The sequence below is a fragment of the Colletotrichum gloeosporioides genome, assembly GCF_011800055.1.
Source record: "Colletotrichum gloeosporioides strain Lc1 chromosome Unknown consensus_17, whole genome shotgun sequence".
NCBI lineage: Eukaryota > Fungi > Ascomycota > Sordariomycetes > Glomerellales > Glomerellaceae > Colletotrichum > Colletotrichum gloeosporioides.
Genome location: NW_025544662.1, coordinates 1,651,404 through 1,668,752, shown reverse-complemented (window position 1 = coordinate 1,668,752; position 17,349 = coordinate 1,651,404). Strand labels below are relative to the sequence as shown.

The 17,349-nt window shown below is 55.4% G+C and overlaps 2 protein-coding genes across 2 annotated transcripts; both read right to left on the bottom strand.

Moving 5' to 3' along the window:
- Positions 1-4,426: 4,426 nt before the first annotated feature.
- GCG54_00011373 (uncharacterized protein) lies at positions 4,427-6,253 on the bottom strand (the record flags this gene model as incomplete). Its single annotated transcript, XM_045411278.1, has 1 exon — positions 4,427-6,253. The coding sequence occupies one exon, from the start codon at positions 6,251-6,253 to the stop codon at positions 4,427-4,429; it is 1,827 nt and encodes a 608-aa protein (XP_045268336.1).
- Positions 6,254-13,976: 7,723 nt separating this feature from the next.
- On the bottom strand, positions 13,977-16,631 carry GCG54_00011372 (uncharacterized protein; the record flags this gene model as incomplete). The annotated part of the gene is made up of 5 exons (XM_045411277.1): positions 13,977-14,081; positions 14,133-15,444; positions 15,568-15,840; positions 15,916-16,529; positions 16,599-16,631. 5 exons carry the CDS (start codon positions 16,629-16,631, stop codon positions 13,977-13,979), a joined length of 2,337 nt encoding a protein of 778 aa, XP_045268335.1.
- Positions 16,632-17,349: the final 718 nt, after the last annotated feature.

Here is a 17,349-nt window from a genome sequence, read left to right as displayed (position 1 = left end):
GATTGCGGTGGTGATGGGAGCTCCGAGAAGGATGGGGTATCAATGGGGGAAGGTGGAGAGATGATGTTCGATTGAGTGGGCGAATTGCGTGAATATGAAGTCGGGATTATGTGCTGACTGTTGCTGCTGATGGACCGGCGCTGGCGGCGGGCCTTGATGATATGACGTAGCGAAGCGCTTCTCACCTCAGCTTTTGGGGGGTTGTTTGTGGGCAGTGAAAGCAAGCTCCGGATGCGGAAGCAAGCAGGAAACGTCGGACCCTGAAGACTTTATGAAGGAGAGAGGTAAACAAAGTTTCTTTCTGTAAATTGCCCTGTTGCCCTTCTCCTCCCCCCTCGTTCCTCGTATCACTGTGCGGCTGGCTTCAGCAAGTGCGCCTCTGTGTACCTACCTACCTTACCTGCTTTCGCAGCACTGATGGCTGAGCTTGCAGAGGGAGCGGGGGCGCAGGCTGCTAGAGCTTCCCTGTCATCCTATCAGCGCAAGGGCCTCTGTGGCACCCAGGCACCTATCGCCTTCGCCTGTCGTCGCATCGCCGTGTTGCGGTCGGCAGTGCCGTTGGTGGGGTAATCCCTCTCTGCTGCTGCCCAGTTCGAACCCGTTTGAACCCTCTGGACCCCTAAGAAACCGGTGCCTTGGGCGGTTTGTTCTCAGCGCCAACGGATCCATGGCTTCATCGTCCGGGGAAGCACCTTGGTCGAGAAGCAATACGACGAACGCCGTGCTCAGGCTAAAGCTAGCATGGCATCATCCGGCCAGGTAACTAGCGAATAACTATCAGCATGTCGGACGAACACCAGACACACCATCCGAGGCAGCTCGACAAGATTTCAGCGCTGATGTTGGATTCGCAGACAACGCAACGCACCAGCATCAGCCCTCAGCGCGACTCAGCAGACCGCTGTCGTCCGGCCATGATCCCACCAAAGCCCCTCAATCGCCTGTATATTGGAGACGAATGAATCCAATCACATCCTGGTCGTACAGACAGCTTCGACGAATTGCCGCTCACAAGTGGGGAAATAGCACCGACACGAAAGCCATCCTTGCTGAATCCTGCCCGCTTCCATGGGATGGGAGCGAGCCATTATGGATGCCGACGCCGACGCTGGCGCCGATGCCTTCCGGCACCGCCCACCCGCCGCGCTTACTTAGCCCGCCACCTCTTCTTCGCCTTCCTCCTCAGCGGAGCCTGTTCCCGCCGTCCACTATGCCTTCCGCGATGATGCCAAGCCCGGACTGAATATGGATTGCTCGGACCCGGAGGCGGCAGTTGTTGTGGGTTCTCAATGTTCATCTCGGAGCCGGAGGGTCTCGTCAAGGGCCCTGTCGTCGCATCCGATGCGGACACACGATAGCCGTCAGAGGCCGCCGCGAAAAAAATTATCCATATCAACGATGTCCTAGCATCGCCATCTAATGGAGAATATGGGCAGTGATGGTGGTTGTGGCATGAAAACTGTTTTTACAGAATGGCAACAACGATATTGTCAAAGACGTAGTCAGGTTTTTGGGCGTATGTTCAAAGTGGTCTCGACGAGAATTTCCCGACAGCAGGTTCGTCACAAACCAGAGGAAGAGGCCATGCCGGTGGATGGCGCTCGCTTGGTGTCGTCTGAATCGCAGCTCCAACGAGCTGAACCGGCCCGGTGCAGGTTCCCAACCCACAGCCCGTCAACCGCGACCGACGGCTGACGCGGTTGGGGGATTTGTCTCGGATGAAGGTTGTGGGCTCATCGTCTCAGCGTTGACCGGGAGGATCTGCAGACTTGCTTTTTCTTGGCCGGCTGAAGACCAGTGTGTCCGGTTTCCCTTCCAAACATATCCAGCTTCTTGCCAGCTTCTACGTCATGAAATTCTTGCACGGCATCTACCGTATCCTCCCAACCTCAGCTACTACGCTTCTAGACCAAGCTTGCCCATCCACCCCATCGGCACTCACGCATGTTTCCAGCATCATGTCCGAGACAGCACATGGTTCTGCAACTGTTGGTATTTATGGCACTCGCATCGCTGCTGCCTCCAGCACTGCCTCCCCCACCAACTCCGTTGGTCCGAACAGAGATCACGACTTCTTCAGCTTGTCGACATACCATGGGTACTTTTCCCGATGGTTTACATGAGCCGCGAAGCTCTACCGTGATCTCCCGCTTCGCCAAAAAGTCGGCGGTGGCTTAGTGAGCAACAGGCGGAAGGCAGTACACCATCTCTCCCGAGAGTCCGTCCAAAAACAGCACCCTCTACCCAAGAAGGAATGGACATGAACCAGAGAGAGCCAGTTGTGCCCACCCCCCGCTCTTCCATGTTCCAACGGCGAATGGCGTGTTGGTGCAACCAACACCGCAATATCAGGACGCTGCACTCGGGGGCAGGGAGATCGTCAGCTTCGGCCGCTTTGAGCCATCTTCCCGCCCTCCATCTCCGCCTCGTGACCTTGTTGCCTGCCCCCCGTCCTCGTTCCAACAGACATCGCGAGGCCTTCACGCTCCTCTTCAGTCCCGAGATGGTGGTTTACTGTGCCAGGGGTCTTGCCTATCCTCGCCCAGGACGAGAGTGAACAAGATACGAAATGCAAGTGGAAGAAGATATATGCACACTGCATATTTGTCATTCCGCCTGCATATGTTGGTTATTGGCACTGCACTGCCAGCGAAGGCCGTCACGTCTCGAACAAGCATATGATATGATGCTCTCTCGCAGGCCAAGAGTCTGACTGCGCCCCTAGGTACTACTTCGTAGAATCCTCCGGATACCGTACCCTTCGTCACATCGCGCCTCTCTCGCCGGTTCCTTGATTACTTCCAACGAGCAACGGCTCGGCCACCCAAAAGTCCACGCGAAGAGGGCCTTTCGCTGCGCATAGGAGTAACGTTCAATCTTCCCAACCCGAAAAACCCTAAACCGCAACCAGAGCTAGCTGGCCCTCAGAACGCGGCCTCCTGGGCTGGCTGCCATGCGACCCGGCGTGGCTGTGTCTCCACCGCCGTCTTCCCTTCCCAATGACGGGCAAAGAAGCCGTCCATCAATCACCTCTTTCTATACCAACCCCCTTCCAAAGGGCCGTCGCCGCCCCAGCTGCAGGGCCGCACCGGTATCCAACGTGTACTAGTGCTGACATGCCTGGCCCTTTCTCTCTCTATTTCTCCTGCGCGCGGGTGCGCCCCTGTCAGTCCTTTTTGCCCATGTTGTACGTCTCGGTTGGCCAGAGGAGCAGAAGATGAAGATGGGGGCCGCCGGGTTTGGGGGCCAGGACATCCGCACAGGGGGCGGCGGAATGGGGCGGAATGGATGTGTACAGTACCCATGGGGCGTCAGAACCTTGAAATCGCGAAATGAAGATGCTGACGGGAGACGGTAAGAGGACTCGGCGCGCAGCTGCGCTACGAGAGACATGCGAGAGACCCGAGAGAAACACCGTTTTCTGCTGCTGTAGCGAGATGCAGCCCTGAGGCGCGGAACGACGACAACTGGCCACCTGTCAGCACCAGATACGCACACCACCCGGGCGGAACGACGCCCCAGGGCAGTGGACAGCGGCAGCGGCAGCGGCAGCAGGAGCAGCAGTGGTCTGGTCTGTTTGGTTTAGCGCCCAGAAGGGAGAGCGAATGGACGATTGAGCCGCATTACTCAGGGTCTGTGGGCTGCCCCCGGACTGCCGCTGGCCGTCGCTGTAGGTTGCGACGGGTTTGGTGGTGCTTGTTCGTGTAAGTGGACTGGTCGTGTTGGTAAGTGCAGTTTCGCGCGAAGCCTTCTCGCAGCTGCTTGCCGCGAAATGTAGGTAGGTGCGTCGTTTCCGCCAGCCTCAAACACAATGGAGGTCAACGTGAGGCGACCTTAAGCGCGGTCAAAACTTAATCTTCACTCTTGGTTCAACTGAATGCAAGGCTGGGAGCGTCAAAAGGTCGTGGTGGCTGCATGGTGCTCAGGGTCTCGCTTGGAAGGGGAGCCGCGTGCTCATCGAACCAGTTTGGAGATGACAAAGATGTAAGTCTGCGCTGTATCACGTAGCATGGAGAAGACCGAGTGTTATTGAAGGGCACAGATCGAATTGGTATCAATATACTATGAATGTCTGAAAGTCATAACAATCATGAAGTCCGGAGCCCCTCCCCATCCCATCCCATGTGTGTGCCTGGTCTATCGCCTTATTAATGATTCATCTTTTTGTGCGTTTCCCGTCACAGAAGCAGACCCAAGTAATATGTTTGAAGGACAAGAAAAAATCAAAAACACCGCCCATGTGAGTAAATGTACTCGTAGATAGCTAGATAGAAATGGAGATGGAAAGGAGGTATCAACAAGAAAAGTGGAAGACGCTTGCGAATCAAAACGCCTTGAAATGCCACGACAGACATTTCTAGTAGAAAACAAGATTGGGTAGTAAAACTAGCAAAAAGGAACGTAAAAAGCTTCAGGCGAGGGGGGTTTACTCCTCATCCTCGCCCTCAGCGTCTTCATCGGAGCAGCCAGCAACGACAATCTCCTTGAGGGGGGAGGAAGATGACGACGGGGCAACGTAGCCAGTGCCGCTGCCAGGCTTCCCGTTGCCTGAGGAGGGACCAACCTCACCCTTGAGCGGGTTGATGAGCTCCCACCCCTCGGCGGTGTTTGTCCTGCGGACAACGTAGACTTGTGGGCTCGAAGCCCAGTTGGTAAGAGTGAAGTCGTCCTCGCCGCCAAAGCGGACGACAGGCTCCTTGCCGTCGGCAGCGCGCTCGAGGTGACGGGCAACGTGCTCCATGCGCTCGTCCCAGGCCTGGGGGCCGTTGAACTCGTGGTTGCAGCCGACGGCAGGGCAGCGCATGTGTCGTGGCAGGTCGCAGCGAGTCCGCTCGGCTTCGGCCTGGAGACCCTTGAGGTGCTCGTCCCATTCGGGGCAGGGCTTCTTCTGCTTCTGGGACTTGCGGACGTTTGGCGGGACATGCATGCGTCGAACGTGCTGGGTGTAGAGATCCTTGCGGTTGAAGATGGCGCCGTTGGGCAGGGAAGGGGGCGTCGGGGAGTTGGGGCAGCACGAAGAGGAAGAGGAAGAACGGCGAGTGTTTGGTGGATTCGTGGTCTTGTCGCAGCCGTCTTGGGTGCAGAGCCAGTAGTTGAGGGCGAGGTGTTGGGAGCTCACGTGGCGCTTCCACTCGTTCTTGCTGGCAAAGGTCGATGGGCAGCCGGCGTAGTTGAAGACGCAGACGAAGGGACGCGTGTGGTGCTGCTTCATGTGCTTCTGGTAGGTGCTCTCGTCCGAGAAAGGGGTCTTGCATTCAGTGCAGAGAATCTTGGACCCACGGGTGGAAGGAACTGCGGCGTTGACCCTGGATCCTTGACTGTTGCTACTGGTCCTTGACCTCTTCCTCTCGGGCGAGCTGAAAAGAGCTTTGGCGCTGGGGTTGCGGTTGCGTTTCCTCGACGATGATTGCTTGGGCTTGAAGTCCAAGTCATTCTCATCGTCGTCGAAGGCGGGAATCTCGGCCTTGATTGTTGGCTCCGGGGATTCGTACTTGGTGTGCTCCGGGTCCGGGTAGGAGGCAGGGAAGGATTGTTCGACGTGCTGGATTTCCTTCTTGATAATGGGCTCAGGAGTGATCTGTCGCGAAGTGAAGGCGCTGTTCTGAGCAATGCTGAGTGAATCAGACTCGGTGTAGAAGCTGAATGTCCTGCTGGGCTTGAAGTCTGTTGGGACGACTTCCTCTTCGAACATTGCCTGGGTGCTGTTGACGTCGTGAGGGTTGACGTAGGCGTTTCCCTGGAACCCCATGCCGAGAAGTGCGTGGGTTTGGTATTGTTGCGCCTCCCATCCTACAGCAGCAAAGTGCTTGTGCTGGATAAAAGGAGAAGTTGCTGACTGGTCCGGAGGCGTTGCAGGAAGAACGTCGCTTTCCGTGGGAGGACTGTGGGAGTCGCTGCTGGACAGAGTCTGTTGGGAGCAAGGAGATCCGTGTCTCCTTTGCGACGCGGCAGGAAGAGGGTTCATGGTCTGGGTTGGGCGGTTGAGATTATGCATTGCTTGCATCTGGCCAGCCATGAAGAAAGATGTCCTGGGTCCCTCCATGTATTGCTGTATCTGGTGGGTTTGGCTGGGCCATGTCGACTGGAACTGTGGTTGAGAGTATTCCAGACTAGGGTCGATTGGTGGGCCAGAGTTTGGCGCCATTGATCCGTCCATATAAGTGAGGGGCAACTGGGTGAAGCTCTGCTGGTCATAGTATACCTGCTCTTGGTGAGCATGTCCGTGATGGACATTCTGGTAGAGGTAGTCCATGGCGGAGGATTGTGCGGAGTCTACAGTACAATCCAAGAAAACAGTCCCGAAAGTAGGCCAGTGGCGAGGCGGTTGGTGGTATTATATGACCTTGGGGGTGGTGCAATGTTGAAAGATGTGTTATGTCCACAGGAGGCAGGAGGCGTGTTAGTGTAGGTGCAGTCCGAGGAGGTCTTCAGCCTGATGAAGGAATGAACCGGTCCTTGACAAGGCTATAGGGCTGGGGGAGTGAGGATAGGGGGGACAAGTCCAACCTAAGACTTTGATGATGACGGGAGGGAACGATTATATGAACGAAAGTGCTTGACAGAATGCGAGAGCACACAAGAAACCCGCTTCATACTTGGCACGAACAACACAAGACTCGATGATGGCATCAAGGGGACCTACCTCCGGCGTCCAGTGGCGGAGCAGAGGGTATTATAAGTCGGCAAGGTGCACTTCACATACTGGTGGATACACAATAGTCTGCCAGGGCACCCAGCCAGGCATTCCCTAGCCAGAGGCCGAGGAGAGAGATTGGGGAGACCAGAGAACCCCGAGACTGGCCGGGGAAGGAGGGATACGTACTCAAGCAGAGCCGCAAGTGTATGTACTCCTACTCCGTAGGAGTTGGGTGACGGAAGGGAAGAGCGAGTTAGAGAGAGGTGAGGGCCAGTGAAAGGACGGCAAGGATTTGCGGTTGAGCGGCCCATCATCATCAACACCATCTTCCCTGCCACCTACCCTACCCTACTTCTTGCCTGGGGCTCAGGGGTGTGCATATGCAACATCCGCCCTCCGCAGCGCGTGCTGGCAACCTTAGCACACCACAGGCTGCGGACGAGATAGCAAGCCCAAGCCTCTGTTGGCTTGCATGTGTATGTAAGTACATAAAATTATACAGGAGGGCATCGAGGCCGGTTGGTGCAGGGCTCGGGGGGTCCCCTTGGGGAGGGGGGGGAGGGGGGNTGGGGGGGGGGGGGGGGGGGGGGGGGGCCGCGAACCATCATGGCAACGAATAGTGGTGGTGATGGTTGTGGAGGGTGGGTAGATAGACGCCAGGGCTGGCCGCTGCGCCTTGGGATGCCTGTCTCTGTCTCCACGAAGGAAGGGCAGGTACTGAAGGTGTTTCTGTTGAGTCGTCCTGAGTAGGCAAGGCATGCTGTATGAATGCCCTTGTCTCCAGATCCAGGCAGAAGGACGGCACGTCGGTTGCCTTTTTTCAGTTGCCTTACGGCTGGCGAATCAAGACGTCTGGCGTCATGGGCAGAAGGTCTCGTCTGCAGCAGAAGAATGCCAACTCAGCCCATCTCAACTCGATGAAGCCGATTCCACTCAAGCAAGGCGTCTTTTTCGTCATGATCCTGTCGGCCGTCGGAAGTGTCGGTCAGTTGTGGTGGTGAGGGTATTGGTAATTTGGGTTGATAAGTAGTATTGGCCATGGTGCGTTCCGCCCCAGATAGAGGTATTTGATCCATTTCAGCAGGGATTTCTTGTCGTTGGCTTTAAGATGCGTGAGCCTGCAGCACGAGAAGCCGCGAACTGGAGCAGTCTAGAGAAGGTGTTTCCAGACTCCATGGCTGGACCAAGACCCAGGTCCTGGGATGATGATGGGCCGTGGAGTGTCGATACGGGCCGGAGGGATGTCGTGTCTGCAGCCAATGGCAGAGGGGTAATCGTACTAGAGAAGAGAGATGGCGAGGAGCAAGGAACGGAGAAAGAAATAAAGAATACCAGGTCTCGGGAGAGATTGGCATGGGAGACTGGTCGAAGCGTCCACTTGTTCCGCGCCGCAACGTGTTTTGCAAGTAAGGGAGCCCCTGGTATGATTTCAATACCGACGACGGGAGTCAAACTCTACTGCGTAAGGTAGTATACATTAGTAGGTGGTAACCCATTGCGGCGGCCGTCGAGGAAATGGAACAGCAGAAAGATGCAGGGTTCTGGTTAGGAGCTGAGCAAAAGCAAGCAAAGATCGCCGACGGGGGGGGCTCTGAGTGGGAAAAGGGAGAGTGACAAATGTGTCGGAGGGGCAGGCGGTCGAGACAGCGGGAGAGAGAGCGAGAGAGCGAGAGAAAAAACAGAGTGCGAAAGAGAGCGCTGCATGACATGGCATGGCATGGCATGGCAGCGCAGCGATGGTTGACAATGACAGGCGAGAAAAGGAGGGTGAGGGTAGAGATAGATTGGCTCCCCGCAAGGCGGACACGGCAAGGCAGCTACTCTAGCTCACTACGGACACCTAGCAAGCTTGCCCTAGCGTGCTGCGTCGTATCGGGGACCTCTCTCCTCCACTCGTCGAAGAGAGTGGAGGAGGTCGCTGGTTCGCATTTTGCTTCGCAGCGAAAGTGAATGGAAAGTGATGCCATGGCCATCGACCCCCTAGTGTATTGCCGTGGATGGGCGGTTACCGTTGTATTCGTGGAATTGACGAAAAGACCGCGCAGCGGAAGTCGCACCTCAATTTCGAGTTTCAAATTTCACCTGCAAATGTACCCGGCATACATTTCACACGCCGTCAAAAGTGAAGAGGGAAAGATGAGTGTCAATCTATTGGATTCGTTAGACTCGGAGTGGACGTAGAGATACCAACCCCTCGATCACTGTTCCGCGCAGTGTCTTCCATTGTCGTACTCACCTGCGGTAGGTGTGGTGTAGGTAGGTAGGTGGGTAGGTAGAGTCCGGAGAATGTGCCCTAGGTACGGATAGGTAATGGGAGGTAATTAGTACCTGCCTTACCTTACGTGCGGAACGGGTCCTCCCCCCGAAACAATTAACCCTCCCGTTCATCCCGTCTTCAATGGGCAGAATTCGCCTTCTAGCCACGCCACTTGTCATTAAAGTCACTGGGCAGTCAACTCAACTAAGCTAAGTCTTCAACTTCACTTCTCTTCCCTGCCGCTCGCCGCCCGCCCCCATCTTGCATATCGCTCGGGTACGGTACTCTGCTCTCCAGGCCATCCCATCCATCTGACGAGTAATTTTCCAAAGTACATACGAGACAGCCATCACCGCCAACCCGACCTTCACGATGCGCCGAGGCGCTGAGCTGGAGCCTGTCATTGTCAAAGGACATTCATTAAACGTCCTCCACCATCTGAGGTCCGTCCCGTCTGGCGCCCCGTGCAGTCCCGGTTCGGGCCCTGGCTACGACGCCCATTGAGGCAATCGATTCGGCCTCTTGGCCATGTCCAACAGCCAGGCCCCTGTCGCTCTTGTGCGACCTCAACCTCTTTCGCCCCTGCTAGGCCACGCGCCAACCGTCCAGCATCCATACATTACCAGACGCTGTATTCGCTGCTTCCCGTTCCGTACGGACTGAAGATGAACGGAACCCACTGGTGCCCACGCGCACACGGACTCTGTGAGCGAGGAACAGGAGAAGCTGCGGTTCGGAACCCCGACAGCACCCCGACGAACCCTCAACAGTACCAAATGAGGTCTCAATCGCCCAAATGGTCTCCTCAAACGACGGATACCTCCGTAATGGAGATGACGGACCTCTTTTCCATGCCTATCAATGCCTCAACGGGCGCGTCAACATGCAAAAGTCGTCGTGTCGAATCTCTCGACACGATTAGGGCCTGGGTAGCATCAACGGCCTCGACCGCAACGGGGAGTCGGGGTCCCGTTCTGCGGCACCAAGCTCCCAAATTGTTACCTCCACCGCCGCTTCGTCACTCCTCTTGCAGCGCGCAGCGTCTTCACCCTTTCACTGCATTAATGGCGTGTGTCTCCATTCCCACTTCTGCAACCCGTGAAGCTATAAACGCTTAGCACCACAATAAGCCCGTCAGTCCCGACGAGCAAGGTACGAAGTACGAATTCGTACGTACGAATATCACTACCTACAGACAGGCCAAGACAGCCCACTGATCCATCCGTTTTTACGACCTATCATGCCCTAAATCCTTCTCCCGACTTGCTGGATCCTCGTTGGCTGGGTACTGCTTCCGCCCCTGTTTAGTGGCTGAATCCTGTGCGAATAGAGGGGACCGGCGACCATCAGAGGAACCGTCGACCCATGGGATCAGGCAGACAAGTCAGCAAATCAACCCTACCACTTGCAGCTCCGGGGATACGGTACCCTTGTCTACTGTCGGACTTGCGAGAAGACCTGCGCATGCTTCGTCGTGGAGACTTGCAGAGCAGACGTTATCACCGATAATATCCTGTAGCACCGTTGACGTTGCACTTGGAGCCGAAGCCATTCGAGCGCCCCTAGTCGACCGCCCGCACATTTGCGCGCGGAGCAAGAACCAGCGATTGATATTGATATGGACTCCATACTAATTGCCACGTGCAGACCTAGGCCTGCTCTCCCACCTGACTTATCATTTTCATCTGGCGAACCGATGCGACCATGCTACCTACTTCCCCGGCAGGTACTTCTGAAGAACATTTTCGCTACTTTCCAAATCGCCGCCATATTTTTCCCGCGTCAAGCAGCCAAGGGGCTCGCCTGCGCTTTATCCACAATTGGGTGGGCAGACGGGACTAACACGAAGTAGGCTTGCCTGCCGGATTGCTGGTCACCCACGCCATCTAGGCGTCCAATGCTGGACTCTCTTACCTTTTTTTTTCTGGCAGCTTCATCTCTGCTGCGATAAAAGGCCCCTGGTTTTGGACCCCAACCTCTGGAGCTAGGCCAGTCAATCTCACGGCCATTGGCCGGTCGAGGCATAGCTGAACGCGAAGAACAAAAGAGGTGCAGCAGTCCTGGCAAGACAGGCGGCTATTTTGACCTCTGCAGCAACCCCCTCACCCAAGCGTTGCCTCCGTCTGAGCCCTGGGCACCTGATCCATCCTTCGAACCAGGTCCATATTACCAGGTTGTCAAAGGACCGCGCAGCGTAGGCGCAACTACGATGCGGGCGGAAGCCAGCCCACCTACTACCTACCCATGGATCATCGGCTGCAAGGGCGATAGATGTCAGGATCTTGTGGAGTCTCGAAAGCCAAGCATGCTCGCTGGGCATGTTTGCAAATGTCTTCAACCGATCATCATGGGCATATGTCTCATATCAAGATCAAACGCGTCGTCGTCGCATGGCCTGGGGTGTGTGTCTTTACCCATGGTGCAAAGTGCGCGAACCTGGTCGAGACTGGTGCGCGCAAACTCGCGCGGAGTGCGCGGTAATTCCAACATTCAACGCACAAATGCGCGCTCACGACCCAACACCCCGACTTTGTTGTCGCCAATGGCGTCAAAGTCTCCTGTGTGGACTGTGTCGCTGGATACCTGCGTGTCTTGCTCTGAGACCAATCCTTCTGGCCCGTTAGCCCTGCCCTCAAAAGGTCGGCAGATCACTGGAAGACACAGATCTTGGATTTCCGGCCAGCTACCGCCCAGTAAGGCGGGGTGTGGTGTTGTCCGGGCCACCAAATGGCCTCGCTTCGTGGTTGAAACACAGGAGAGTTGCCAGGAAGAGAAAACACGCCCGTGTTGGATTCCAGCATCTCGGTAACGGCACTAGAACTCATCTTCCTCCAAAGTTGTCATCTTTCCAACAATCCTTCTGGCTTGGAACATACGTGCCGCACGGAGTGGCCGATACATATGCAAGCCTTAGTTGGGCCTTCAAGCTCTATCAACGGACCCAGCAGAAGCGCGTTGTATTCATCACACCAGGGCCCAATATACTGGCAGGGCTACTCCGCAACTACTCCGTACATAACCCATTACACGAAGCTGGTATTTTGCGAACCAACGACGACGGATGACAAATGATGAGTACACGCGGTGTAAGGATGTTTTCGCGCCTTAGAGATTAGGATTGAGATCCTAGCGCACATTTGGCTTAACCACCCAACTCGTTCAATAACAGATCGATGGAATTCACGGCTTGGCTCTCACGCCCGCGATATGGCCGGGTTTGCAAAAGTGGTCTCTCCTGAGACCCGCCGACTAGATCAACAGGCTGACGCTAATTGATCCCTCTTCAAAGTGTCATCAAGGCACCTACATTTCGTCCCGGCGGCCGATTCTGGCCCTCAACTTGACACTCGCTTCCCCTTGCCGAGAGACCGAAACCCCAGGCTCTGTCCCAGCATTCAAGCTTAGATGTCAGGTCCCGCCCGCATCGGCGGCCGCAGCATCGTTGTTGTCGAACCATGAATGGTTGACAACATCCTGTAGACCCCGACGACCAAGTTTTCGTACCAACACGGGAGTTGAACCGGAAATTGCGAGTCCACCTCCAACATGATGCCATCACACCAATCTTCAACTGCCGTCAAACGTGATGAGGACATCCTCTTCAGCCGCACCACCAGTGCCTGCATCAAATCCATTGGTACCTGATAACCGCTCTCTGGCTCTCCCTCCTCCTCTTCTCCGGGCCCTGGCGCCCCCTCACCTCCCCGATGGACATCACCACCGACATCCGCAATACCCTGGCTGCTGCTGGGAAACCACCGCCGGGAGGGGTGGGGTGGCTGAGGAACAAAAACAAACTGCATAGCCTCATCGTTATCGAATGCGCCTTTTGATCTGAAGCATGTTTGCATGCGCACTTCTGACGGCTTGCCTACCCTGTTCTGCCTACCAGTCGCATCTCTTCCCAGCCAGCCCTGCCAGCCCTGCCTCCTTACCACCCCTCTGTTTCTCCGGCCCCCAAATGTAGTAGTACGGCGTCGGCCACCTCATGCCATGCCACAAGAGAGAGGTGGTTCGACTTTCAGACATCCAGCCAATAAGTGGCCGTGTCTTTCCGCCTGGCTTGACCTTGACCCGGCCCCCAACATGATGGCCCAGGGGCTGGGAAGGAATAATAGATGGTCGTGTTATAACCACTTTGCGGAATGGGTGTGTGTGTGTAAGTGGGTGTGGGTGCGAGAGAGAGAGCGTCTCCGCGGCTCCAGCCTTTCGGCTCGCAAAACCATGGCTGGCACTCGTGGCCAAGGAGGTTCTAGGCACCGGTCCGTGAACCAAGGAAACAACCCCTCCACAAGCCAAAAAAGAAACGAAATCCAGAACCCCAGGTCTCGGGACACTACCACCAAAGACTTTTTGGGGATGGGATGGGATGGGATGGTGGCGCGGCTCGCGGTTGGTTGGGTCGTCGTGCTCCGGACCCTCCCTCGGTGCTTCTTTCCTGGAAATCGTACCCGCGCCTCCCGTCGACATATGTGCGATGAGATGTCAGGGCACCTAGGGGCTCTGCTTACGCTTCCTTCTCTTCCTCCAATGTGGGAGACGAAGGGGCAAGGGCACGTGGGAAGTCGGAGGGGGCAGCAGGGCGTGCGTGGTTACGGTGACGGTAACCTGGCTCCGCAGCATCCTGCGGTCGGACGATTTTCTGACAGCTTGGTTGACTTGCTTGCATATATTGTTTGTGATTATATCTTCCGAGGTAGGATCGTGTTGTACTAATCATCTTCACAATACGAAATGCGGCAGAGGCAGTATCATGTAACGTTGGCGGGCACTGCCAGCCAGAGTCTTGTCGCTGCTTTCTAAAGGCAAGGAGGGATGCTCCTTGCGCAATGTGATTCTGTCCAAAGGGGATATCATATCTGTATGTTTTGTCTGTTTGTGTCCTCGAGGTCCCGTTGATGCCGTCCTTGGCATTCCTTCCCTACGTCTTCCTGACGTTCCCCGTAACTCCGTCCGAGGCGTAGCCTCATTATAGCAGAATCCTATAGTCGTTGATCATAAAGAGAAAGATGGAAAGAAAGAAGATATCGTAGAAGTGACAGCTGCTCTGAGAAGAGACAATCCGTCCAACATGCCAGCATCCTAGCGCACGAGAACTTGTTGTTCCTCACAGCGGGTGCACCGTTGGTGTGAGCACTCCATGCATGCAGGGGTCGTCTTAATGTCAAAATCGTGAGAGCAGTTGCACTAGTCAATGGTCAGCATGGTTTGCGGCAGGTACATTGGGAGAGCACGTACGCAGTTCCATCTCTGTGTGATACGGGCGTCCTTGAAGCGTTTTGGCTCCCGCTCGTCGTTGTCGTCATCTGCGCCTCTCTTCCTTGTCATGGTGCTTTTCATGACGAGCCCAGACGGCTTGTGTGAAGCAGTGGCTTCATCACACGACTCGGCGTCACTCGAATCGTCCACTGAGCCTGCGAAGTCTATCTCGTGCAGCTCTGGGTCGACATTCTTCCACTCAGAGATATCCTTCTTGGCCACGTTGTCGCGGCCGGCGTAGTGGTTATCAATGTGGTTGAAACGCTCAGTCCAAGCATTCGCGCCCTTCTTGGTGATCTCGATAATCTTTATGCAGAAGCCGCACCAGAAGCGAGACTCGCAGTTCCTACCGACGCGGCAATCTTCGAGGGCCTTGTCAACCTGTGAGGCATCGTCCATCTTGTGCTCCTTTTGCAAATGGCTGCGGAAGGTCTCGCGACGGTGGCAAACCTTCCCGCAAGTAGTCTCTGTCTGCGTGTTGTCGTCGTCGGTGCGCTTCTCACTGCACTTCCAGACCTCAAGCTGGAAGTGTTGGCTGTTTTCGTGGCGCTTCCAATCGTTTTTGCTGCCAAATCTCTTCGAGCAGCCAGAAAAGGTGCATCCGTAAGGCTTATCGTGACGTTTCATGTGCTTCTTCAACTCACATCTGCGATTGAAGGTCTTGCTGCAGCCCGATTTAGTGCAACGATGGGCTTCAATGCTGATTGTTGGCTCATGTGACGGCTTCTGATCGGACTGGCCCTTCAAAAACTTTGCAATAACCTCCTTGGGGAGCTTTTCCAGGATTTTGAGGGCATCTTGTTCGTTGAGAACCTCGCCTGCAGATGACCAGGCCCCTGCGGTTGGCTTCTGCGAGCTGGCCCTTTCGTTTTCAGACTCTGATTCAGCAGCTTTAGGGGCAAGATCGCAATCCATGGCATTGGCGGAATCTATGGGGGACTCCTTCAGACCATCAGAGCAAGCGTCGAGGCTCTTGGGAAAATCCACAGTAATGTGGGCCTGAACATCCCGCGTACGTCCTCCAGGAAGGAGGGGCTTGATTGTTGATGGTGGCCTAGAAATCTGCGTCGGCTGGACAAAGGCATGGTGGTTCTGAACAAGTGGAATGTTGCTGGTCTCGTCAATGTTCGTCAAGGATGGGTCGACGAGAAGATCATCCATTTCCATCGGCTGCTCCGGGGAGGAGATTTCCCATTCCTGAGAAACACTGCCGAAGTTGAACAGCTCCGATCCTACGCCTTCAAGATCTTCTTGCACGGTGCGCGACGTTTCTTGGGGCTTTTGGGATGGGCTGCTAACGTGATCAGCCTATTTATCTCGTCCACAGATTTCCGTGATTGTGAAGAAGACTCGTTGAAATGGATGCGTACGGCAACGCACGTGGGTTATGGGATGGCGGCGAATGGGAACTTACTGCCAGAGATATTGGTTGAGATCGTCGTCTGCTGAGACAGGCTGATTGTGAACACGCTTCAGATGTTGCCGGAAATTGTCAGCTCTAGGCCATAACTTGTCTTTTGCTTGGCATTGAGCACTGATGTTGCAGCGCCAACGAGGACCTGAATCAAGCTCCGGGTGCACACTGCTCTTGTGACGATCGAGATCGTTCGGAGTACCGAAACCTTCCTTACGAGTGCAGCCAAGAACCTCACACTTGAATGCCTTGCGATGCCGTTGGTTGTGTTTGCTGTCCCGAGTGTCAGTGTATGAAAGGACAAACATCGACAACGACGGCGACGACCAGAACTGGATCGCAACTCACTTTAGCTCGGACTTTGTCTTACAAAGAGCTTGACAGTCTGGGCATATCAACTTGTCCGTAGGGCCGGTCTGGACTGGTGCTGGCGGTGCTGGTGGCCACGGTGGGACGTGAGCGTCGCGAAACGTGGACGTTGAGAGTGGAAAAGGGTTGAATTCCATCATATGTCCGGCGAGGCTTTGGGTTTCCGTGTTCTCCTCGTAGACGGACCTATCATCGACGATGCTGTGTTTCGCTCTACTTTCGTAACCAGAGTCGGAGGGCAGGTAGGCCTGGGGAATGGTGCCGCACTCTGATGGCTGTCCGTTGCTTCTCCAACTAGCAAACGCGGGGGCATTCCTACTAACATCCACAGGGTTCATGTGGTGACTAGGTTGAGCGGATGCGGACGCCGGCATATTGAATCCAACCCATGGCGAATCATCACCGGCATAGAAGTTCATCAAGCCATACGGCACAGGGGGAGTATTCAGGCCACGGCTTGCAGCCATGGGGTCCGAAGACAGCCTGGGCTTGTTGAACTGATCCATTTCCATCGGCCTGGCCATGGCCTCGATGGGAGAGAGGTCGATAGAATCCGATGGAGATCGACTGGCGTTATCAGGGGTTGGCAGCGACTAATTGAAAAAGTCAGCATCGCGCCTGAGGATGGATGCATACAAGAAGCGAATCTAAGAGTTGCCTACCGAGCCTGCTTGTTGCCCGTGATACATGGCCATGTTTCTTCTAGTGAGGAGACTTTGTGTTAGTCAAATGTTGATATGCTCCATGACAGTGGGGCCATCGCAGCTCTGATGACCTGCTGGGCCGCCGCATCGAGACTGTAGATACAAACTATGCGAGATCCGCGGAAGAGACAGTTACCATTTCCTTCGATGAAAAGTAGAGCCTATAGGTTGGACACTGGTCCGAACCCTCTACGAGGCACATTTGCCAGGTGCCCAGGGGGAAAACAGAAAGGTAGACCAACTTGCAAATGTTGGCAGGGAACTCTCGATGTACCCGATGCGTCGCTCTAGTTGACGGGTAATTGACTCGTAATCGGACGTCGGTCGTCTCAACAGGCAGCAGTCCAAGTAAATGCAGAAAACTTCAAGGCGGCGCAACCGTGATTGACAGAGTTTGCGAACAGGTAGGTCAGGCGAAACGGAGGCCGATGGACCGTGGTGAATGAGGGACCTTGATAGCGTTTGAACGCCGGTCGGAAGTGGGTCGTTCGGGGCCGGAGGAGCACGCGGCGAGTTAGGCTCTCCAGGTTGCAGACAAGGATTGCCAGACGAGAAAACAATGATGCAGTCGCGCGACGATAATCGCTGAAAGACAACGGGCGAAATGGAAGAAGAGCGATGAAATCAACGAGGCGACATGAACGAGGGAAGGAGAGAGATTCAAGTCATTCAGCAGGCGGGAAAAGGCAACGGGTGAGGAGGGATGAGG